Genomic DNA, 24,202 nt, shown 5'->3' on the forward strand with positions numbered 1-24,202 from the left:
CCCCACACATGCACCACCCCACTAACCATCTTCGTGGCCAAGGAGGCCACCCCAGCCGCCTCGCTCTCTCCTCCAGGGGCATCCTGGGAGTTGTAGTTCAGCCGCTGGGCTGCGCCGAACTACCTTTCCCATGGTGCCCTAGGGGTCGGGCAATTTCAACGTTCTTTTCCAAAACTCTCCGCACTGAGACCCCCTTTCCCCAGTCTCCTTCTCTCCGACAACTCCTTCCCGTCTGTGGTGACGGAGCGGCGGCCGCCAGAGCCTGGGCCCCTGGCCGCGCCGCCCCGAGAGGCACTTCCGGCGGCGGTTCACTTCCTGGTTGGGTGGATGGAGCCGGGCGGGAGCGCGCGCGGGGGAGGGGCGGCGGGTCAGTCTCCGCCGGGCGCTCCGGGGATCAGCTGGCTGGCGGGCGGGCGGGCGCGGAACGCGGCCCCGGCTCTGGCTGCAGCGCCGCCTCTTCTCCGCGTCGCACGCCGGCCCGGCGGCTGTGACTATGTTGCGGGGCTGGTAGCTGGGCGCCGGCCGCCGAGCCATCTCAAGTGGGTGCCGCTGGGATGCTGCCTCGCGGGGCGGCGGGGAGACCGGGGAGGAGGGGAGGCAGTGCCCGCTTGGGTCAGCGCTGCCGGAGGCGGCCCGAATCGCTCCTTTTTTCAGAGCCCGGGGCACGAGGGTCCCGGGCTCTGGGGCCGAGGACGCGTTTTTAGCCCCAGGGTTTTTCTCTCTAAGAAAATATATGAAGCATTTCCCCAGGATGGTGGCTTTTGCTCCCCCTAGGACTCAGCAGTTGAATTTTTAAGTGTGTTACTGATTCATCCTCTCTCTCTTCTTCTGTCATCACAGGTTTAAACTTACACGAATCGCTCTCTTGAGGAGGAGGGGACCGCCGCGCGATTGACACGCATATTCCTATAGGCATCCTCCCTCAGCCCCCACCCCCACGGCCGGATTCGGGTGGCTCCTCTCCTAGCTGAAATCCGAGAAGAAATCCTTGGATCTCTTGTTTCAAAAAGAAAAAAAAAAAAAAATCTAGAAACCGTCGGTATTTTGCTTTACTGCTTCCTTTTCGCAAGATGAAGAAGTTTTTCGACTCCAGGCGAGAGCAGGGCGGCTCTGGCCTGGGCTCCGGCTCCAGCGGAGGAGGGGGCAGCACCTCGGGCCTGGGCAGTGGCTACATTGGAAGGGTCTTTGGCATTGGGCGACAGCAGGTCACTGTGGACGAGGTGTTGGCGGAAGGTATGGTGGGACTCTTTCAGTGCGCCGTAAATTAAAATCTTCTGCTGATGCAGGAAGACTCTGGTTTCTAGTTATTGAATGTATGAATGGGTTTTGACCAGTTGACCCTCCCTTCCCCCTCCCATTGCCCTGTGAATCATTGTCCTTGAGAAATTTGAAACTGAGATTTCAAAGTGACAGGGCTTTATGGGGTGGGGGAATTTGTCAGAAATTGTTTACCTCGGTGGCCTTTTATTTAAAAAAAAAAATCGACAAGCCAATTCTTGCATGCCTCACTGCATTATGAGCATCAGACGAGAAAACGTATGTGTGAAAGTGTGAAGCTTCACATCAAATGTAGGGTGCGGGGCTGTCAGCCTCCTAAAACTTGAAATATTGATGTGAGGCCTGAATGGTGGGCATGGAGGACGGTTAAGAGGGGTTTCTCCTCCTACCCAACTTTCCCACTCCCTTGAGCAGGCATTGGGAGGAAGAGAGGATTTTCAGAGAATCAGAGTGTGTTTTTCTAGGAGCCAAGGCTCTTGGTGAATTTGACTAGGTTTGTTTCCTGACCCAACTGTAATCAGGTCCCCAGGATGTAGCTAAGATAACAGAAATTACATGAAATGAATGTGGTTATTTTGAAAACAGTTCAGGAGGCCCCTCTTTCTTCTGTTCTTGTTTTTGGGGTTTTGGTTTTCTGGTGTGTGTGTGTGTGTGTGTGTGTGTGTGTGTTTTGCTAAAAGAATTACTTGAGAGTGGCATCTGATTTTTGCTTTTTCTCTGTTGGACAGGATGTTATCTAGATCTGCTGTGTAAATTCCCTACCTGTGTGTTCATCTGTGTATCTGTAGACATGTAGATGTATATCTTTATCCCCCAGGCTTTCTGGAAATCTTTGCGTGTCTCTTTTGGTAACCTTAACCTCGACCTTCATAATTATGCCAGGCTCATACTTGTCACAGCCCATTGCCTGCCTAGTGTGCTTTTATTTTTAATAAAAGCAGCAATTTCCTTGACATGAAGCTATTCAGACTAATTGGATGGGGCCAACCTGCTGTAGGTTGTTTTATCGCCTGAGAGGGGCTGGAGGAAGGGGAGGCCTCTATTACTGCAACATAGTGGGGAACAGTTTATTAGCAGGAAAAGGAGCCTTTTTGCAACCTAAGGTTGGAGCAAGGGTCCCGACCTGGACCTGGGACAATGCCTGTCACAGTGACTGTTGCTGGTGGTGGGTTGGGAGGAGGAAAAAGCTGTGTTTGGCTCTCAGCTTGTGTCAGCATGGGATTCAGCTGGGCCCAGTTTTTTGGGGTTACGGTTGAAGCCTTTTTAAAAACATTGTTTTTAAAAAAACCTGGCAGTTGATGTCCTTATGAAATTGTTGCTCTTTTCCATCCTCGGTACTGCTCTAGCTGGACTTAATCCGGGGCCTGAGTCACTGTTCCTCTGGATCTTTCCTTGTGGGCTTTGGTGCAGGATGGGAGATGCTTCTGTGCCCGCTGCCAGGTCCGCACCCTTGAGTCTGATCTGTCTCTTTCATCCCTGTGCCAAAGCCCTTGACTGCAGTGGGATGGAGAAATGGAGAAGGAGTGTGTGAGAGAGAAGTCAAGAGGAATGGGCTGGGGGTGGGGGGGGTGGGGGGGTGGCGCAGAGCTCTTTCCTTCCCTCTCAACAGCTTCTGCTCACCTTATAGCCCAGAAACATTTTGTTCAGCTAGGATATTGTCTCATTAAGAGAGGATGCTACCCTAAGAACAGTGCCTGCTCTCAGAGTCGGAGTTGATGGGGAAGAGAAAAGGCAAAATTGGTCTTTGTTATCTAGGCTGCCCTTCTCTTCCCCAGAATTCATCTCTGAGAACTGCACATCATGCATTATGGTATTTTTAAGTGGAACTGAGGGCTTGCAGTTCTGCGTTCATTCATTTATACATTCAGCAGTTACAGTTATAGTGTGCCAGGCACTGTGCTAGGCTCTGGGGAATATGGTTTAAAACTAGATGCTGGAATTTACAGACTGCTTTGAGAGATGGAAAACAGTCAGTTAAAATAGAGTGATATGTGCTATCATGGAGATAAGCTTAGGGTGCAGTGGCCTCCATTTTTAGAGAGCCAAGAATTGCTTGCTGCGGGAAGTGACTGACTGAAGGATGAGTAGGAGTTTTCCAGGTATGCTGATGATATGGACAAAGACTCAGAGTAACAGGAGAGAGTGCCATGGAAAACTCGGTCTGGCAGTGTTGCCCTCTTTATGTTCTGTGACTACAGCTGAATTTGAATTTGTGATTCTGAGAAGTATGTAGCTATGTAGGAGCCAGTATACAACGTACTTGTGAAGTACCCAAGTACAAAGGCACTACTAGGTTCTGGGAAGGATATAGGGAGCTTTAAAGTGTGATGCCTGCGTTTAAGGAGCTGTCCGCGAGTTTAGGAAAACAAGGCAAGCAGCCACCCCTACAGCAGCGTGGTTACCAGCGCCGTCGGTGGAATCAGGCAGATCTACGTTCCAATTCTGGATCTGTTCTTTAGCAGCTGTGAAACCTTGGATAGGATATCCTGAGTCTCATAGGGAAACGGTGGCGGTGGTTCTCAACGCGTGGTCCCTGGGTCAGGAGCAGCAGCATCACGTGGGAGCTTGTTAGGAATGCGGGTTCAGGCCTCACCCCATAAACTGTGGCTGTGGGGCTTTAGCAGGTTCCTGGAGAGATTCTGCTGAAGCTAAAGTTTCAGAACCACTGTCCTGTGGAGTGGTCTTGAAGATTAAATGAGGCAATGTATGTAAATTATTTAACATTTTTCAGATGTTCAGTAATTGGCAGCCATTATTTATTGGCCATATATATAGGAGGAGTGGGGGACAGTGTGAAGGCTAGTTTGACTGCAGCAGTCTTCAGCTTTCCTTTCCCCCAGTTTGTGTAGACAGAGCTGAATGTTCTTTGCAGAGGCCTCACCAGCTCCTTAAAGGGTCAACAGATGTTTTGAGTAGCCGTGCTCCTTCCTGAATCCCCTTCTCCTTGAGTCCCCTGATGCTGACCTAGCCACCAGTCCCAGCCGGAGTTGACTAAGGATGATGAAAGCTGTGCATCAAAGTGCCCAGGGCAGTGGCCAGGCAGTTCAGGGACGGGTGATGTGGTGGGCTTCAAGCTCAGACCCTGTTACCACCTCATCCCACTGACCGTCCCTTTTTCCCTCATGTGGGTTTGGTCTATACTTTATAGTGAGGAGTCACAGGAGCCCCAAGGAGGAGATGCTGGAGTAGAAGACAGGAGAGTGCCTGGGCAGCCATCTCTCCATCAGTGGCATCAGCCCCACTCACCCAGTTTCCCTAACTAGTCCAACGGGGGTTTGTCTGGCTGGGGCAAGTGAAGGCTCTAAGTCATGCATTCAGAGCAACTGGCTTTGTCTAGCCTGGTGCAGGAGAGGATATTTTCTCTCTAGCTTCCTCAGCAAAGATGCCATGATGAGATGCAAATCATGTCTGAGGTAATGGGCGTGTGATGTCAAGGGAAGATCTGGTTTAAGCTTCCAGAATGAGCTCAATGGGAAAAGTGGAGCAATGCTCAAAGGAGGACTGAGAAGCTATGCTTTTATCATACCCCGTTAGCTATATGAGGCCTTACATCTAAGCTCCAGACAATAAGTAAATGTTGGCTACCTGCTGTGTCCAAGACAGCATTCCAGAACTGCATCAGTTCTGTGTAAGGTGGACCAGGGGGCCTTTCAGCACAGTATTCTGACCTCCATTAAAGGAATTCGGGTATAGGGCTAATGAGAACTACTGAGTAAGTCTCCATATCAACAAACTTTGATAATTTCTCCTACCTAGAGTGCATGCAAAGTAGTGAGGCTTAAAAAATATGTGTGAAACCACCCAAACCAAACAAATGTGTGTGTGTGTATTTATGTGTGTGTGGTATTAATATGCCTTGGCGGTATCAATATGACTCACGCATGTATTCATTTAGTGAACGTTTGTTGGTGCTTTCTCTGTGGCAGGCGCTGTATTAGGCTTCAGAGCCACTAGGATGAATGGGACTTGGGCCCAGCTCTGAAGGAGCTCATAGACCAACAAATCACCCGAAGATAAGTGTGCAGCACTTAGCGTGGTCCTGGGTGTAGAGTAGGTGGTAAAAAGATGTTATGAGATGATAAAGAGAAAGGGTCTGGGGCCGAGGGTTTCCAGATGAAGTGTTGTTTGAACAGGAATGGAAATTACCCAGCAGATGTTCCAGATGTGGGTTACCCAAGCCTTTCTAAGCAGAAGGAGTAGCACATGCAAAAGTGTGGAGTGGGGAGACAGTATGGTGAGTTCTGGGAAAACTGGCTAGTCCGGTGTTATCATTTTGGTTAGTACAAGTTTCCCTTCAAGAATCAAGGAAGGGAGGACACAGCGTGGTAGAAGGAAATTCTTTTGCATTTGCTCCCTGACTGTGCTGGCTGCTCGCTTTCCCCAGTGGCCCTGGGCCTTCTGAGTAAGCATTGACTAGCCGTCCAGTGTGCACGGCTTCTCTCTGTGCCTCAGCCCTTTGCCGAGGAGGTGGCTGGTGTCTGGGGAAAGAGTGGTCCCGAAGGTTCGGAGAGAGGCAGGAGGCTTGAAGCAGAAGCAGGCAGCGGAGTGGGATGACCAGGAAGGAGCAGACAGGGGAGATAATGAGGGTGTTTAACCCAAGCAGAAGGGATGTTGGAGAGAAAAGAAACGGAAATAAGGCCACAGAGAGCTTCAGCGCCAGGCAGGGAGGTTGGCTGTAAGCGTGTGAGGTCTTCTCTTGACGCAGACAGCCAGTTTGACCCCTCCCACCTCAGATGTCTTTGCCTGCTGGGAAGTCTGGTTTTTTAGTGGCAACTGCAGATTTTCAGGGGGTGGTTTGTGAATGGTGTCTTCTTCCTGGCTTCGGGCATGATGACGGTTATAGCTTTGCTAAATATAGCCAAATCTCGAATTCAGAAATGAAATCTAGAATAAGCCATTGCATGGTCAAAACCTTTCCTTTGGTCCTTCTAACAAAGTCATGCTCATTTAATGATAGGTCATGAAGAGAGAGAAACAGTTTCACATGGGTTTCGAGTGGGAGGGTATAGGGGGAGGCATACACGTGTACCTCAGTAGCTAAAACTGCATGTAGAGTACACAGGAAAAGCTTGGTAAATATTAATAAGGAACACGTAAAAACATACTACTGCATCGCAGCAGTCATTTTAACTTGCAATATTTGAAAGTTAACACTTCAGACAGAAAGGGGATTCACCCCCCCCCCGTCCACCTTCATCATGTCCTCTTCAAAGGACAGATGCTTACTGAGCTGCTTAAGAAATCCCTGCACCATCTGCATCTGTAAGAGCCAAACAATGATAATCATAGAAAGGGAGTTGTCTATTGAAGTAGCATCCAGCACTTTGAAGTAGCAAAGCATCGCCTTCAGCCTACTTTTCTGGAGCCATCTTTTGGTGTGTTTGGTGTGGTGGCAGGAGTAATGCGGTGTGATTGGAAGAACCAGGCTTGTCGGTTCATTCCTTGCCATGTTCAGTAACCTTTCAGGAGCGCTCACTCTGTGCTGGACGTCATGCAGTGATTAAATAAGACATGGCTCTGCCCTGAGCAACTCATAATCATAGAACTTCAGACTCATGAGCAAATGGCTGAGTGCTGTGGTGAGGGATGTACAAGGGCTGGGGGAAGAGATGTGGGGGAGCCATTAGTCTTGGGGGTGAGGAATAGTCAGGGAAAGCTAAAGAAAGTGATACTTGAGGTGTGTCTTCAAAAATAAGGACTTACTACTAGATGGACAGGGTCAAGAGAACATTCTAAGCAGAGAGAATGACCACAGACACAAAAGCAGGAAAGTGCACTGCTTGCTGAGAGCTGACTGTTTTGAGACAGCAGTAATCTACTAGTGTCCAGGGCTGTGCAGGCCAATAAAGTAGCCACTAGCCACATGTGGGTATTTAAATTTAAATTATCTGAAATAAGATAAAAATTTAATTCATGAGACACAGTAGCCACATTTCAGTTGCTTAATAGCCACGTGTGGCTAAGGTCTACAATTTTGGACAACACAGATGGAAGAAAATTTCATCATCAGAGAAAGTTCTTTGGGCAGTGTTGGTTTAGAACAACAGTCTTCTAAACTTTTTGGGTAGAATAACACCCATCAGTTTACAAACATGCTGTCCTTTGTTTATTTATGTTATATTCACGCCCTGCTCTCATTAGCTAATATCTGAAGGCACAGCATATACTTAGAGTGAAGTGCGTCATTTATGATAGTGGATGCAAATCCACACTTTAAATACTCTCAGTAAGGTTTTGGTGAACTTCTTGTCGTATCTTCTTAGACTGTGATTGTTTCTACGTTGTAGTGTGACTGATGAAGAGGACACCAGAATAGAAATCAGGCCCTGCCATTCTCTTGTTGCTCATGTATGTTCTTGTTATCTTTTATCCAAGGTTTCTTTACAGGAATCTTTTTAATCCCCTTGTTTGTTTTATGAGGGCTAATCCATTTAAAACAAATGTAATCAGTAAATGCACTTAACCATGCGCATGGACTGCAGTACATCTCAGCCTCTGCTATAGAGCTTCCACTCTTCCCCCAGGATTCCGTCAGATTTGTCTGAGACGTGTGACTGACGTTTGGATTCAATGGAAACATTAGAGATGGACCATATGTTAAGTATTAGTAAAGATAAAGTCTTGTTTTTTAAGATGACAGTTAATATAAATATTCTTGTATTTTCTTTCTAAACCCAGTGGATTGCTTTGTGTCCCTCTGTTTGGAGACCACTGGTCTAGAGCAGTGGTTCTCATCCGGGGCAATTATCCCCAGGTGACATTTAGCAACATCTGGAGACATTTTTGATAGTCACAGAATGGGGTAATACTGGCAGCTAGTGAGTTTAGGCCAGGGCTCCTGCTAAATGTCCTAGTGTTCACGGCCCCACACCCCCAACAGAGAATTATCTAGACCCAAATGTCAGCAGTGCCAAGGTGGTAGAGCATGATGTGTCAGCCAGTGTGGGGCCAGAGAGGAGTCAGGGGTGGCTCAGGACGGTCTAACTTGCTGTGTGACTTCAGACACATCACTTAATTTAAAAATATATTTTCTCAGAATCAGCAAGCCAGCAATCTTTCTTAACCTGTTGTGCTGAAAAGTCTTTATATCATATTCTGTGTAAAACAGCGACTTCCGGAATAAACCAGTAAAAATGGAGGTAGAACGGTAAATCTGTGTGGGTCCTGGCTAAGGGGAGTTATAACAGTACTCTCCACTGACTACTTGTAAACTATGAGCTTTAAAAAATTCTCCCCATATTCCCATATCTGAGCAACCCCAAAATGTGGTGGAAGCATTTTCTGACTTGAACTGCTCAGCGTGAGGTTCAGTTTGGAAGGGATATTAAAGGTCAGGATGTTATGAGAGAAGCTGTTAATAATCCTTTCTATAAGGAAGAGTCTAGCACTTGCAGCTAAGGGTCTTGGGTTCAAGTTCTTTCACTTCTACTTGTCGGTCTGGCTTTGGGGAAGGCATTTAACCATTGTGAACCCCTGCTTCCTCCTTTGTAGTAAACATCCTTCCTACCTCTGTAGGGATGCTGTGATCATGAAGTGAGAGGCTGTAAGTATAATGCAAAGAGCAAAAGAGACAGCTTGCCCCACCAGCCAGGAGAAGCAAGGTTTACTGAGCATCTAGCGTATTTTTTTCCCAGTCCTGTGTGAGGTTCTATGGCAAAGAGAGAAGTAATGGAAACCTTGGCTCCTGCCCTCCCAGTTGACGTGACCAACACATAGGAAACAAGTGCACCCCACAAGACAATAGCTATTGAAATGCTGGGGTGTGCGGTGTAGTCTCTAAATTCTGGAGGGGTTGAGGGGAAGGAGAGCTATGAGAACTGAAATGGTTAGGCAAGATTTCCTGGAGTGGGATTGTTCTTAACTGTGAGTCTTTTCTCTGGAACCCCTTCTTCGAGGAACCTTGTTTTAGGGAACATATCTAGTTCAGCACGTTTGCACATGTTATATTCTTAGTAAAGTTGAAGTAAGTATTGCAACATTTTTAGTCTCTTTTGAGGAACAGAGTTGCCTACATAAATAAATCATATGTTCTGTGTTTATACCCAAAGCAAAAAAGCTTTTTCATTCTATGTGATTTTGAATCGCTCAGGAATAATGAGTATTAGCACATTAAGGCAATAGTGGCTACAAGATTTTGTGCTTACTTTCTTCCTCCATTATTACGTTTATTATTATTAGTCTGTTATTTTTATTATCATTTAACTTATTACATATACTTTAAACAATCTCAGTTTAAACAATCTCTCTTCTATTGAGTTATGGACAATTGTTAAGAAAGAGGGGTCCTTCTTATAAATGAGACTTCTGCCTTGGCAGAGGGTGAGTTCCCCAAGTTGGAACAAAGTTAAAAGAGTAAAAATTTGGAGTTTCATTTGAAATGCACTGTGAGTGAATCAGCCTGAGCTGGTCAGTTTTCTCCTCGAGCTCTGAGTTAACCTTGGCAGACAATGGAAGGCAATGCCAGTTGAAGCTTTGTTATTTATGATTTCTGAAGAGCCAAGAGATTGTTGGATGAAAGAGTTTATGGCATCCTTATGTTATTATAATAGAAGGCCAAGCATAGCATTGATGTTGGATTATCATTTGTAATTATAATGATCTTAAATAATGATGCTTTTCATCTAGGACTTGAATCCTGGAGAATGCGGTATAATGCCATGTAATTTGTTTGGTGCCTGTTTTTAAAGACACTTATAGCTATTGTACTGGGACCTTTAGAGTAAAAGAAAGATTATTGTCCCTCTGGTACTGAGCGTGCATTTGAGAACAAAATGGAGACTCTACTACCCGGGGACAGGAAGGAAGAGGAGGACTCAGACCTCATCAGTTGGGCCCTTCCAGCTTTACAGAGGTGGCATGTCTCCTGCTAGTACCCTCAACTCATCATTTTTCCTGGCCAGTGACTCTTGTTGGTTCAGGAAGTGCTGATTATCTTACAGGTTTGTTAGACTTGTTTAATTTCCCCTGGGGGAGGTAGCTTAGCCCTGTTCCTCAGACCTTTGTCCTCTACTATTTTTAGAAGCTTGGGAATCTTGGTGGTGCGGGAGTGGGCAGTGTTAGAAGAAATAATTCCGTCTGGGCTTTTGGCTATGGGAAAATCTTGGTTTGACTGGAAGGTGTAAGTCCGTAATGATTGGGGAAAACCTGATGTTCGATACTGTCTTTCCTCCCTGACTCCCTAGAGCAAAGGGAGCACGATGATGTTCTCCTTTGGAGAAGACTTTCAAGGTTAGCATCACACGTGGTGGTTTAAAAGCAATGGGACCTGGAGGTGGGCAGCCCTTGGTTTGAATCTTGGTCCCTGTGATGTTGGGCAACTTACTAAGATCCTGGCTTGTTATTGATAAAATGCAGATAATACTGTGGGTGGTTGCCTAGATGACATTATGCAAAGCACTTAACGTAGTTAGCAGTCTGCAGACAGTAACTCTTAGTATTTAGGTGCATGACTTTGTTTTTATCAGGCAGTATTTTGTTTGCTGTATGTAAACCATGGTGGAGCTATAGAGTCTTGGAAATAGATGAATAGATAATACTTATAAAGAGATATCTATATATTTTTCATAGTATCTATTACAAACCCCAGGATGAATAAGGAGAAGAGAGAGAATCTCAGGTCTGAGTTTTTGATTTCCTTCTTGAAAGCCACCTATGTTAGGATAATTTCCCCCCACCTGTCAAGGTTAATATGGGCCCCTCTGCCCAAGGAACACCTGCCCCCAGCCGCGTAGCCACCTTCAGATCCTTGTGCTCTAATGCAGGTCTCCTGTTTCATTCAGGCCTGTGCCCGCCTCATCTCCTGTGAACCATGGATTTAGCTCTTTCCAGTGCTCTACTGATAGTGTTCCCTGCACCTGGGATTCCTTCCCCTTCCCTACCCACCTACCTTAATCCCACCTAACCTTTGTCCTGCCTAATCTCAGTACTCACCACAGCTGTCACAGGGAGCAGTCCTTGCTCCTGTCCTCTGGATGCCCCCTCTGACCTGCAAACCCTTATGAGAACTCGTATCTCCCTTCACCTCAGCCAGCATGCTTTTTAGTTACAGCAGTGATTCCTCTTTATCTTTTTTGAGCATTTAACATTGTCTCCTCTTTATTTTCTTAGGCGTGGCTGGTCCCTTTGCTTGGAATGTTTTTCCTGATCTTTCCACGGCTGGCTTCTTGCCATTCAGATCTCACTGAAATCTCACCTCAGAGAGGCCTTTTTTGACCATCCAATATCAGGAAGCCACCATGTTTTATTTTGCCACGTAATGTGTGTCAGCTGACTTTTCTTGCCTGTTGTTTATCTCCCCCTACTAGAATTTCACCTCCGTGAAAGCAGAGCCCTTGGCTGACTGGTTCATTGCTCTGTCCCCAGTGCCTGTATAGAGCCTGGCACATCTGAGGAGCTCAGGGAAAGCCAGTTAAATGAATGAGGAAGAGAAGGAATGGCTGAAGATATGGATGGAGAGTCAGGAGAGAGTGAGTGGGGAAAATGAATACTGAGTAGATTTAAAAGAAGGAGGGTATGGATACGTCAAGGTGTAAGAAGTCAGAAAGGTCACGATGAAGATGGAAGAGTGTCTCTTGAATTTGGAAATAGGAAGATCATGCATGAGCTTTGTTAAGAGCATTGTAAGTGGACCAATGGAGTGGAGTCCAGGTGGCGGTGAAGTGAATGAATGGGAAGTGAGGTGGGTGCTGCGTCAGGGAGGAATTTATTATTATTATTTTTTATAAAGTTCACCTTTTAGAAAAATTCTTAAAAACTCTGTATATGTATTTTCATTTTTAAATTATTTATTTATTTATTTGGTTGGTTGTGTTGGGTCATTGTTGCTGCGCATGGGCTTTCTCTAGTTGCAGCAAGTGGGGGCTACGCTTCATTGTGGTGCACAGGCTTCTCATTGTGGTGGCTTCTCTTGCTGCAGAGCATGGGCTCTAGGCATGTGGGCTTCAGTAGTTGTGGCGCATGGGCTCAGTAGTTGTGGCTCTTGGGCTCTAGAGCACAGTCTCAATAGTTGTGGTGCCTGGGCTTAGTTGCTCTGCTACAATCTTCCCGGACCAGGGGTTGAACCTGTGTCCCCTGCACTGGCAGGTGGATTCTTAACCACTGTGCCACCAGGGAAGTCTCTATTATTATTTTTAAATGGTGGAAGAGTCGAGTTCATTATGCAGAAAAGAAGTGGCCAATAGGGAGGAAGTTGGAAATGAAATACAGAGGGGATTACTGATGGAATAGTGCTGAGGAGGTGATAGCAAGTCATGGATGGAATCATGAACTCAGGTGGAGGATATGACCTTGGACAGGAGAAAGGGCACTTTATTCACTGACGTGGAAGGAGGAGGAGTAAGAATGGGGACAGAGGAGAAGAAACTGGTAAGATTTGGCAAATTGAGGGAGTTCTTGCCTCATGGCTTCTGTTTTCTATTGTATGCTGTGGGGTGGGAGTTGAGTTGGGGAGTTCAAGAGAGTAAGGAAGGACGTGGAGAAATTCCCTAGGTTTATGAAGAGAAGGAATGACAGAGAATAAGTAGAAGAATGGCCTGGTCATCTGGAGAGCCCATTTGAGATGACTCATCATAGGAACACATGCTTTCCTGACCCCTGAGGGTTTATCAGATTTGAAAAATGTACTATTTTGGATTGGGCATTTTCTGAAATACATTATGTATTCCCTGTCTTCTAAATTATATGCCACAGAGGCAGCATAATATAGGTGGAAAGTACTCCTGATTTGAACCTGTCTGGTGACCACCAGACCCTGTACACTGGACAGAAGTCTTCCCAGCTCTGTCCATCATCAGGTTCTTGTCTGTAAAATGAGGACGAGATGATGATGAAGTTGCTTTTCAACTCTACCGTCTTAAAGTTCTCTTATTTCTCAAATGCATTGTCATTAGGACGTTACTGTTTTGTTATAGATCTGTTAGGGTCTTGGCTTGATATGGGTGAGAGTTTGCTCCTGAGTAAAATGGCCCTGGGTTGCTATGCTCTTTGGATTTCATGTTGCGCATTATGGTGTTTTCTGGCTCCTTTCTTAGGAGGTCGTCAGCTGTCACTTCTTACTGCTACCCGACTGTCTTCCTGAATTAGTGTCTCTCTGATTTTCTGCTTTTAATCTGCCGTGGACTTGGAAACTAGATGACTAAGCTTGTTAGACTTGGAGTATAACAATAAAGAGGCTCTTAGTGAGCACTGAGGGTCTTGTCTGTGATTGAAGTGCATGAGCTGCTGAGCGGGGGCTTCATGTCTCTTGTGGGCACAGAAACCAGTTTTTTATGTCTTTTCGTCTAGAAAGGTTGAGTTCTGAAGAGAGAACGAGTTACCATTTGGAATTTATTATTGATTAAATGTGTTTAAAACCTTTTGTCTGTGAAGCTGTGTCAATGCTGTGGGGCCTTAACCCATCTCCGTTTTCCTTTTTACTTAGTGCCCCTTCCCTTGCAGTTTCCTCAGCCCCTTCTCCACACTTTCAGTGTAAGGCAGTGTTCTAGGCACCATTAGAATATTATTTTAGTCATTCAGTTTTGATTTATTTGAAACCACAGAGAAGGTTCTGGGATTATAACCCACCGTTCAATGGTGTCTCTGTTTATATCACAATAAGGGCCCTGCTGGAGACCCTCAAATGCTTTTTGTGGTTGGACCTGAAAGACTGGAAGGAATGAAATGAATGTTAGTTCCATGTGTAATCTTTGGGAGATATGGAAGAAAGCAATCCAGAAGTCTTTAAAAAATTTTATGACAAAAATTAATCCATAGTATAGTAGAATAATTAGAAGATGAAGCCAGACAAAAAGAGGAAATGTTACCCATAATCCCACAGATTACCTCTGTTAACATTTTGGTGTGTACCTTCCAGGCTTGTGCATTTTTTAGGAATAAGAATATGTTTTACATCATTGTCCGTAGTTTGCTTTCTCACTTAGCAATAGATCCTATTTTTTTGTGTTAAATGCCTGCATCAACAGTTTTAGTCCGTTGTTTGAATGTTTTGTGATTTATTTAAACAATCTCCTATTATATTTAGGTTGTTTATGGCTATTACAAAACAACTGCAATGAATATTTTTTTAAAGCCTTTGGGTACTCTTTCTGTTACTTCCTTAGAATTAATTTTCTGAATGTGAAATGGCTGGATCAAAAGATATGCATATTTTACTTTTCAGTACATGTTATAAAAGAGCCTCCAGAAAGATTAAACCAATATAAACTTCTACCAGAAGTGTAACTTTTTATGAAGTTAGACATGTTTCCTCCCTTCCTTCCTTCCTTCCTTCCTTCCTTCCTTCCTTCCTTCCTTCCATCCTTCCTTCTTCTGTCCCTCCCTTTCTTTTTTTTCTCTTTTTTCTTTTCCCTTCTCTTCTCTTTTCTTTTCTTTCTTTCCCCTCCTTCCTTCCTTCCTTCCTTCCTTCCTTCCTTTCTCTCTCTTTCTTTTCCCCCTCCCCCCCTTCCTTTCTTCCTTCCTTCCTTTATATTTCTTCTGTGGTGAATTGTTTGTTTCTTTACTTATTTCTGTTGTGGCATTCATCTTAATGATTTATAGAAGTTCTTTACCTGTTTAAGATATTAATCCTTTGTGTGTGTGTGTATGTGTTTGTGTGTATATATATATATGTCAGATTTTTTTTTCTGTTTTATCATTTACCTTCTGTTAAGATGGGGCTTTTGCACATATTTTAAATTTTTGTGCAAATATGTCATTTTTTTAATATATATATTTTTTGATGTGGACCATTTTTAAAGTCTTTATTGAATTTATTACAATATTGCTTCTGTTTTTATGTTTTGGTTTTTTGGCCCCGAGACATGTGGAATCTTAGCTCGCTGACCAGGGATCAGACCTGCACCCCCTGCATCGGAAGGCAAAGTCTTAACCACTGTACCACCAGCGAAGCCCCCAATCTTCTTCTTTATGATTTTTATCTGTAGTTGTACTTGGAAAGGCCTGAGGAGAAAGATAGGGCCTAAATCACAGAGACCTTGTGAGTTTGAACTTTGTCTTCGAGCATAGGGAAGCCACTCACAGTTTTAAGAGGGAGCTAGCACGATCAGATTTGCAGTGTGGTTACATTTGTTTAGGATGACATGGGGGAGCTGGGTCTAGAGCATTTAGGAGGCTGTTGCCATGATCCAGGTGAAAGGCAGTGAGGGTTCGAGTAGCAGAGTGGTGATAGGACCAGAGAAGAGTACAGATGCATATTTAAGAGGTTATATCATCAAGACTTGGTGCTTGATTGGATTTAGAGGTTGAAGGAGAGAGATGGAATCAAGAATGATTCCAGGTTTCTAGTTTGAGAGCCCAGGTATGTGAGATAGAAGTGACACTAACTGGGACTTGCCTGGCGGTCCAGTGGTTAAGGCTTTGCACTCCCACTGCAGGGAGCGTGGGTTCCATCCCTGGTCGGGGAACTAAGATCCTGCATGCTGTGTGGTGACACTAACCAAGCTGTTTTATTCAGGAAGAGAGGAAAGATAATGAATTTGACCTGATCACTTTGTAGTGGGTTTGGGTTACCTACTGCTGTGTAACAAACCACCCTTCAACCCAGTGGCTTGAAACAACAACAGTTTGTTATTTCTCATGGTTCTGTAGATTGACTGGGGACTAAACTGGACTTTTTCTGGGGCTTCTGCTCATCTCATTTAGGGTCTGTTAAAATTGTCTTTCCTCCTATCACTCTATTATATACCTGAATTCAGAACACCCCAACATGGACCAGTATATCACATTTTTAACACCATGCTTTATCCTTAGCAGAAATATATATGTCAGAGAAATACAGGAAACCCTACGGATTTATATACAGAGCTTTGGTGTTTTTTACGCCATGGGGGATGCAGTGAGAATTGGGTGAAGGGTGTGCCTTTTACAAAATTTACTTATTTATTTATGGTAAAGGGAGATAAGAACTTGGGGGAACTTGGACAAGTCATTTTTGGGAAAGAGTACCCAGGGAAGTTGAATATTGTGAAATTGATTTGTTTGGGGCTGTCCATGAAGAGATACCCGCACTTGAGTTTGAAAAGTCAAGAGTAAGAAGAGCAATGGGCTGAGAATGGAGTTGAGTTTTAGCGACATTTAAGGGCTAGTTTAGGAAGGAAAGCCCTTAGAAGAGACAGGGGAAGAATATCCAGAGGTATGAGGAGAATCACTAGACTGCAGTATCTCACATGAATGGCGCCCTACAGGATTAAAAAGTTGGAGTAAAGAGGATCTGATGCCCCCAGTGGTCAAGTAGAGTAAAGACTGGAAAATGGCCTCTGGTTTGAACGGTGGGGTGGCACTGGCTTCTGCAAGAGCAGTTTTGGAAGAGTGGTGAGCTGGTGAATGGGAGCACCGAGTCTCGACTATTTCTTTAAGGAATGTGACTAGAAAAGAAAAGGAGAGATCTTATGGTAGCTAGATCGGGAGATGCTTGAGCATGTTGATAGGCTGATAGGAAGACAGAGAAAGAGAGATTAACACAAGAGTGAAGGCAGTCACCCAGTGGAGCGAGGTTCCTGAGGAGACTGGGGGACATAGACCCTTCATCTTTTTGATTTGAAACTCCATTCTTTCAATTACTCAGGCCAAAAACTTTCCCTCCAGTCATCCGATTGGGTCCTTCTATATTCTCAGGCCAAAACCCTCTTACCTCTCATCCAGTTTATCAGCAGATCCCGTTTGCTGTACATTCACGATAGATCCAAAATCCAACCACTTCTAACTTCCTCCTCTGCTGTCTCCCGGGGCCCAGCTCTTGTTGGCCGGGATGACGCTGGCTGTTTCTTCACCAGTCTCTCTATTTCTGTCTACGCTTCCTCAGTCTGCGCTCAACGCAGTGGCCAGAGGGGTCCTTTAAAATGCAAGTTATTTCTTGTTCCTTCTCTGTTGGGGACCATCCAGTGACTCCCCATCTCACTGAAAGCTAAACTGCAGACTCGGATGTGGGCCCAGGAAGTGCCGTGCTCTGGCCCGCAGTGACTTCTCCTCTGCCCTGGGTCACCACACTCCTCTTTGGTTGTTGCACTCTCTCCACACTGGCCTCCTAGGGTTCCTTAAAGCAGGGGAGGTTCATGCCTCCCCTTTGAGGTTTTTGTGTTTTCCCCTCTGTCTGCAATACTCTTCTCTAGGTAGCCCCAAAGCTTGCTCGCCCTCACCTGTTTTGCTTAAATGTCACCTTCTCAGAGAGTCCTTCTCTGACCATTCTGATAGACCCTGCAAGCTCTCCCTCCCCCAGCGCTCCCTTTTCCTCCTCTCCGCTTTTGATATGCTCTATAATTAACTCATTTATTTATTTATTATCTCCCTTCTTTAGAATGTAAGCTTTCTGAGCTTGTCTGTTTTGTTCACAGGCCTAGAGCACTCAGTAAATAGTTGTTGATTAAATGGGTGAATGAATGAATGGGATCAAGGCTGATCCTTGGAAAAGGAGGAGGAAATGTCACCCTCTGAGATAGGAAGGGATAAATGAATCAGTGTGGATAGAACTGAGCTTGTAGCGGGAGGGCTGGAGGTGTGGGGAGATAGGAATTTGAGGGTAGTCATGGCAGAGGCCCTCATTTTCCTGGAATGAGGAAGCAAGGTTGTCTGCTGAGGGTAGCGGTGAGTATGGGGCCGAGGAGACTCCTGAGGCTTTAGGTTAGTCGTTGAGAAGAATGGGAGAGGGAGCTGTCCAAGGACAAGTACAGGACTCAGGCAGGATGAAGACTGTGAACTGATAGTGTTGCAGTTTTGCAGGGCTGTGTGATTTTTCGCTGCGAGAACTCAGGAGCCCGGGACTAGGAGCAGCATAGGTGGATTTAGCATTGATTCAGGGTTTAGATGTTTGAGGAGGCCAGAGGTACAGAGGAATCAAAGGAGCAGTCCAGGTTGTCATCCACGGGGCCAGAATGCGGGAGAGAGGACTGTTTAAGGAAACGGTTGTTTGGGAGAAAATGGAAAAGAGTCAGAGCTGGACAATGGATGAGTTTGAAGAACAGTTCAGCCTGGGGTGAAGGCATGAGAGGCTGGAGGCTTGGAGGGTATGTTAGAAAGTGAACAATTGTCATTCAGGGTTTGTGTTGATAAGGCCTAGGGTGTGGCCGTGTGTGTCAGTGGTTGAGAGGACCAAAGGTCATTGTGGTGAAGGCATTTGGAGGCTGAAGTATAGGAATAAGTCATCCTCGTGGGTCTTGAAACCGCCCAGGATGATGGCAGGAGTAGTGGTAGAGAGGAAGCCAAGATGCCAGAGGCTTCAGGGAATGTTGGGAATGTGTTGGACGGTGGAGGGACAAAGGCAAGGCAGGGTGGAAGCCCCCCCGAGCCAGCTGGCCTGAGCTTGGAGGAACAGGAACCTTTAGGAACAGTTTCGGAAAACAAGGAAAAATCTGACCTCCTGCCCTGAGGTTCTCGAGGTGCAGGAAGGTCTGGCGTCAGCGGGCTGGTGATGCAGGCGATGGTGGCTGGCTCAAGAGCAGGCCAGGGCAGTTTGGATGATACAGCTTTGGCCAGGTTATGGAGCTAAATTGTTGTTGTTTTTATTGTTACATTTATATAATGCATGGTATTTGACAGCTTTGTGTTTCTTCTTATTAGAAGGAATAAACTTTCCTTTTACTTATATTTACCCATATAGTTACATATTATATATCATATTTACTTATGTTTAAATACATAAATATAAATATAGATTTTAGATTCTCCCTTGGGTCTTTGCTTTGAGAAGAAAGAGACAAAAGTCCTCGCATAGTCACCGTGCAGACATTCTCAGGACGTGGTTTTGAACTTGCCTTTTGCATTTTGTCCCTGGGGGTTTCTGCTCAGCTTTAACTTTCAGGCCCTCCTGATCAGGTTGGTTGCCTCTCGGCTCTCTTTTGTCACACTGAACTGGTGAGGAACTCTTACAGAAGCCCTTTACTCAGGGGTTGCTGAGTGATGAAGGACCACTTCCCTGAGGTTTTTTTTTTTTTTTTCTTTTTTTTTCCCTGAGTTTTTACTGAGCCTTTAGATAAAGGAAAAAGGTCTGACTAAGTCAGCAAAATTGCTCAGTCTGTGAGTTAGAAATGGTATCTTGCATATTTCCAGTTATTCAAGAACCAAAATAGTTTGCTGGGAAGTCTCCATTAAATGCTGCCTCCTCCACACCCCTAATACTTCAAACTCGTCGCTTCCCCTGCTGCACAGATACAGGGTGCTGTGGGCAGTATCTGTTGACTTGTTTTACATGTGATTAGTTGTTCCTGATGTTTGTTCCCTCACACACTCAAGAGCACTTGGCACATATCTCTCTCTTTAGTTTTTGTTCCATCTTACTGTCTCTCTCTCTTGCTCTTTTAATTCTAAGCTATTCTTCACCTGCCTGTGACCCAACTTGGACTCCTTGAGGGCATGGTTAGGTTTCCACTTATCTTTCTATATGGTCTTAATAAGTAGATACTTAGGAAGTAGGTATTGAGTTAATGCATTAAATTTAGAATTCAAATGTATGAAACCACACATCTTGCAAAGGAGAAAACTGTGCAGAGGATTAAATGACCTGTCCAAGGCTGCATAGGTTCAGACGGGAATAGAATCCATTTCTCTTCTCAAGGTTTGAGGGTTTTTTGGAAGCCCTCAAATGTCAAAACAACGAAGCCTGGATTGATTGTGTTCCCCAAAGTGAGAGCTCACTGAAGTTCTGGAAAGTGTAGTCATATTTTCTAGGAATAGGGACTTCTAGCCTCTCATTTCACCCTGTTTGGGAATGAACTGATTGAGGGCGGACTTTTGTTGCTCTTTAATTAGCTGCTGAGGTCGGGGAACAAGGGCCTAGGTACAGGAAGGCTCTGTCCTACTTGTAAAACTGGTAGATTGGCTTTTTCCTTGACCTGTACCTTCAGGACGTCCTTCTGTCTCTTGGGTGCTAATGAGGCCGTGGAGCCATGCGCTGGGGCCAAGGTGAAGGGTACTGATAATCTCTGGCCTGGCAGGCAGAAGGCAGCCTATCCAGGGCACTTATGAGAGGTTTGGGGGAATTGGGAGTAGAAGAAAGGACATTATAATCGGGTGCCAGAAGTTCATAGATAGGTCATTTGTGGCTGGTAGGGTTGGCAGGAAACAGTGAGTCATACTGCCAGGTTGACAGGGGATTGAAAAGGAACAAGTTCTTAGTATTTGCTGGGCGGGCCCTTTTTCCATTTAGACCAGTGGCTCTTAATTGGGGGCGATTTTGCCCACCGAGGGGTGTTTGGCAATGTCTGGAGATAGTGTTTGTTGTCACAACTCAGTGAGGAGTGTGCGTGTGTGCGTGTGTGCACTATTGGCATCACATGAGTATTGGTCAGGGTTGCTGCTGAACACCCTGCAGGGCACAGGACAGCCCCTCACTATAGAGAATTAATTATCCAGCCCGAAGTCAGTAGTGCTCAGGTTGAGAAACCCTGATTTAGACCCTGATGATTAGTCAAGTCATTACAAATGTTTTATATGTAACTCTTTGAATTCTAATGGCAAAGTTGGATTTATTTCACCTTTTTCAGTTGAGGTGAAATTCACTTAGTTGTTTTTAAGTGAACAGTCCAGTTGCATGTAGTAAGTTCATACTGTGCAGCCATCACCTCTGTCTTGTTCTAAAACATTTTCATCATTCCAAGAGGAAACCTGTGCCCAGTAAGCAGTCACTCCACATTTCCTCCTTCCCCAGCCCCTGGAACTGCCAATTTGCTTTCTGTTTCTATGGATTTACCTATTCTGGATATTTCATGTAAATGGAATCATATAGTATATGATTGTCTTTTGTGACTGATTCCTTTCACTTAGCTTAATATTTTTGAGGTTCATTCATGTTGTGACATATCCATACTTCATCCCTTTTTATGGCCACAATTTGTTTATCCATTCATCCATTGATGGATATTTGGGTTGTTTTCCACCTTTGGCTGTTGTGAGTAATGTAGCTATGAACATTTGTGTACAGGTTTTGATTTGGAAAACAAAATTCTTTTGGGTATATTCCCAGGAGTGTCATTGCTGGGTTATACGGTAATTCTGTGTTTAGCTCGTTGAGGAACTACCAAACTGTTTTCCACAGTGGCTGAACTATTTTTACATTCCCACGAGCAAGGTATAAAGGTTCCAGTTTCTCCACATCCTTGGCAACACTTCTTTTTCTTTTTTTAAATTTTTGATATTAGCCATCCTAGTAGGTACAAAGTAATATCTCATTGTGGTTTTTAAGAAAACGAAAACTTTTTTTTCATTGTGGTAAAAAATGTGCATAACGTAAAATTTACCATTGTAGTATTTTACTTTATGCTACACAGACTAGTCATTCAGCAAATACATTTTGAGATCTTACTTATGAGGACACTGTTGAGAGTACTGAGCAGACTATGATGGGCAGAATAGGTATAGGCCCTGAGGAGGTGAACTCCCACCACTTGGTTGTCAAGGTCTAGAAGTGATTTAGCAGAAGGTATGGGAGGTGTAGCTGTTGCAGCAGAGTTGACTGTCATTTCTTGATTTCCGTGTGTGTGTGTGTAGGTCCTTTCATGTAAGGACAAATTCATAGTTTAAAAGATACAGGGTAAAAATAAATAAAGAGAAATACAAGACCCAGCAGCGAGCAGGAGAGAGAGGACTAGTTCTGTGGCATCTGCCCTTGCCCCATAGTCCACTGAGGAAATTCTGTGTTTCAGCTTCCTTTAGAAGCTCCCCCAGGCAACTCCCCAATCTGGTTCTTTCTTTCTTTTTTAAAATTTATTTATTGGCTGCATTGGGTCTTCGTTGCTGCACACAGACTTTCTCTAGTTGTGGCAAGTGGGGGCTACTCTTCATTGTGGTGCCTGGGCTCCTTGTTGTGGTGGCGTCTCTTGTTGTGGAGCACAGGCTCCAGGCGCGTGGGCTTCAGTAGTTGTGGCACATGGGCTCCAGAGCGCAGGCTCAATAGTTGTGGCATATGGGCTTATTTGCTCTGCCGCACGTGGGTCTTGCTGGAGCAGGGCTCAAACCCATGTCTCCTTCATTGGCAGGTGGATTCTTAACCACTGTGCCACCTAGGAAGTCCCCCCAAGCTGGTTCTTAAAACATCTTCTATTGTGATCTGTCCTTATCTTTTGAGCCATGTAGGTGGGACTGTTGTATTTCCTTTCAAATTGGTTAAAGAGCAAAACCACATACCCAGTTGCCCATCTGTGTCTTCTGTAAGGATCAGAGCCCAAGTGAGGTGAGGTAGGGTAGGTGGGCTGGTTGCCCAGCAGGACTGAACTGTTCTGGCCTGCAGAGCCCCTTTCTCTGTGAAGCCCCTGAGACGTGGGCTAAGCTGAGGTCCAAGTCCACATGAAAAGCACAGCACCAGTGGACATGAAGTTTCCTTGGTGGACTAGTAAGTGAAGATTCCCCAGAAGGAAGGTATTTGAAAGTGCCCATGAAGAAGGAGTACAGCAAAGTGTTTGGTTTTTTTTCCTGCCATGGTAGAGGTCGTATTATTTTCTTAGGTTTGCTCTGACAGATGACCATAAACTAGGTGGATTACAACGACAGAAATTTATGTGCTCACAGTTTTGGAGGTCTGAAGCTAGGGTGTTAGCAGGGCCACACTCCCTCCAGCAGCTCTCAGGGAGAATCCTTCCTTGCCTCTTGCAACCTCTGGTGGCTCCAAGGGTTCCTTGACTTGTGGCTTCATCACTCCTATCTCTGCCCTCGTCTTCACGTGACCTTCTGCTCTTCTTTTTGTGTCTCTCCTGTGAGTGTCTTGGAATAAGGACACTTGTCATTGGATTTAGGGCCTACCAGTATAATGCAGGATGACCTCATTTTGAGGTCCTTAACTTAATTACATCTGCAAAGACCCTTTTTCCAAATAAGGTCACATTTACAAGTTTCTGGGGTTAGGACATGGACTGCCATTCAGTTCACTACAGGGGGTGGAGGAGACAAGGTGCTGGGGTTACAGGAAAACCTTTCTTTTTCCTGGCAGGGAAGGGAAACAAGGTGTTGTGCAGAGAAGCCTGGCTAAAACCCTTACCTAGGCACCTGCAATATTGCTGTCACCCTCCCTGGAGGCTCTTAGCTTGAAGTGCTAGCTCCACAGGGAAAGGACTGAGGTGCCCTGACCAGGCCTGGCTTCACCAGAGGCAGTTGACATAGACCTCGTCTCACACCTCATCTCACGCCACATATGTCTTCCTTCCATGAGCCCCTTCTTCTCCTTCCTCTCTCTCCTTCCTTGCCAGATGTTTTCTCACCAGTGCCTTGCTTTCCTTTGGTACTGTTCTATCCCCAGCACAGACAGTAAATGAAGCAGAAGTGTGTGTTTTAGTAATCATAATGTCTGTCAAGTAATTCTTTGCTGCTTGTCTTCTGAGCTGACTCAGCAGATGGTGGTGCCGGAGCTCTGCAGCGACCTTCCCCTTTCCTAGGCTCTTCATCTTTGGCCACATGATTTGAGATGTGTTTCTAGGAGCTGTTGGAACTGCAGAAAGCACATGCCTTCAAATGCTTGCATCTCCTTTTCCTTGACAAGAGCATCTGTCTTGCAGAGGGCCGTTGGACTTGGGAAAAAGATAGGCCTCCTGAGACCTTGAATCACCCACTTTCATTGGATTTCCCTGGTTTCCCCCCAAGATCTATGAGCCATCATAAACGGTTAAATTACTTTGTTAAAATGCGTATCTCCCCTAAGGATAAGAATACTTCTGAAGGACAGAAGTCTAGTCAGCACTTCTCAAATAACCCTTTACAACTGGCAGACACTTTGGCAAATCTATGCAGTAGACTTCGTAGGTAGGGTGGAGGACAGAAAGGCTCTGGAATCTTTGCCGAGCTTAGAGATCATCCTTGAGATGCTTTGTATAAACTGGGTCATATCTTCCACCTGGGTATGAATATACTAGTTCTTAGTTTTTCCAGTGAGTGTCCTACCTCCTTGGACATCACTGAGACTTGCTGGGTAAAAATTATACAGCATGTGGTTCAGTCCTAGAAGTGTTGGATG

At 45.2% G+C, this 24,202-nt stretch overlaps 1 protein-coding gene across 7 annotated transcripts in view; it reads left to right on the forward strand.

The window, feature by feature from the left end:
* The first annotated feature begins 228 nt into the window (after positions 1-228).
* AAK1 (AP2 associated kinase 1) overlaps positions 229-24,202 on the forward strand; it is a 167,354-nt gene continuing 143,380 nt past the window's right edge. For 2 of the 7 annotated variants that reach the window (XM_057740644.1, XM_057740645.1), the window contains exons 1-2: positions 230-539; positions 841-1,233. In XM_057740644.1, the coding sequence (XP_057596627.1) occupies positions 1,071-1,233 (163 nt within the window). In that variant the 5' untranslated portion in view covers positions 230-539; positions 841-1,070. Of the gene's footprint in view, positions 540-840; positions 1,234-24,202 lie in introns of all 7 variants that reach the window. The other 5 variants (XM_057740646.1, XM_057740648.1, XM_057740649.1 and 2 more) reach the window with 3 other exon arrangements.

This window comes from Hippopotamus amphibius, chromosome 7, assembly GCF_030028045.1.
Source record: "Hippopotamus amphibius kiboko isolate mHipAmp2 chromosome 7, mHipAmp2.hap2, whole genome shotgun sequence".
In the NCBI taxonomy this organism is placed as follows: Eukaryota; Metazoa; Chordata; class Mammalia; order Artiodactyla; family Hippopotamidae; genus Hippopotamus; species Hippopotamus amphibius.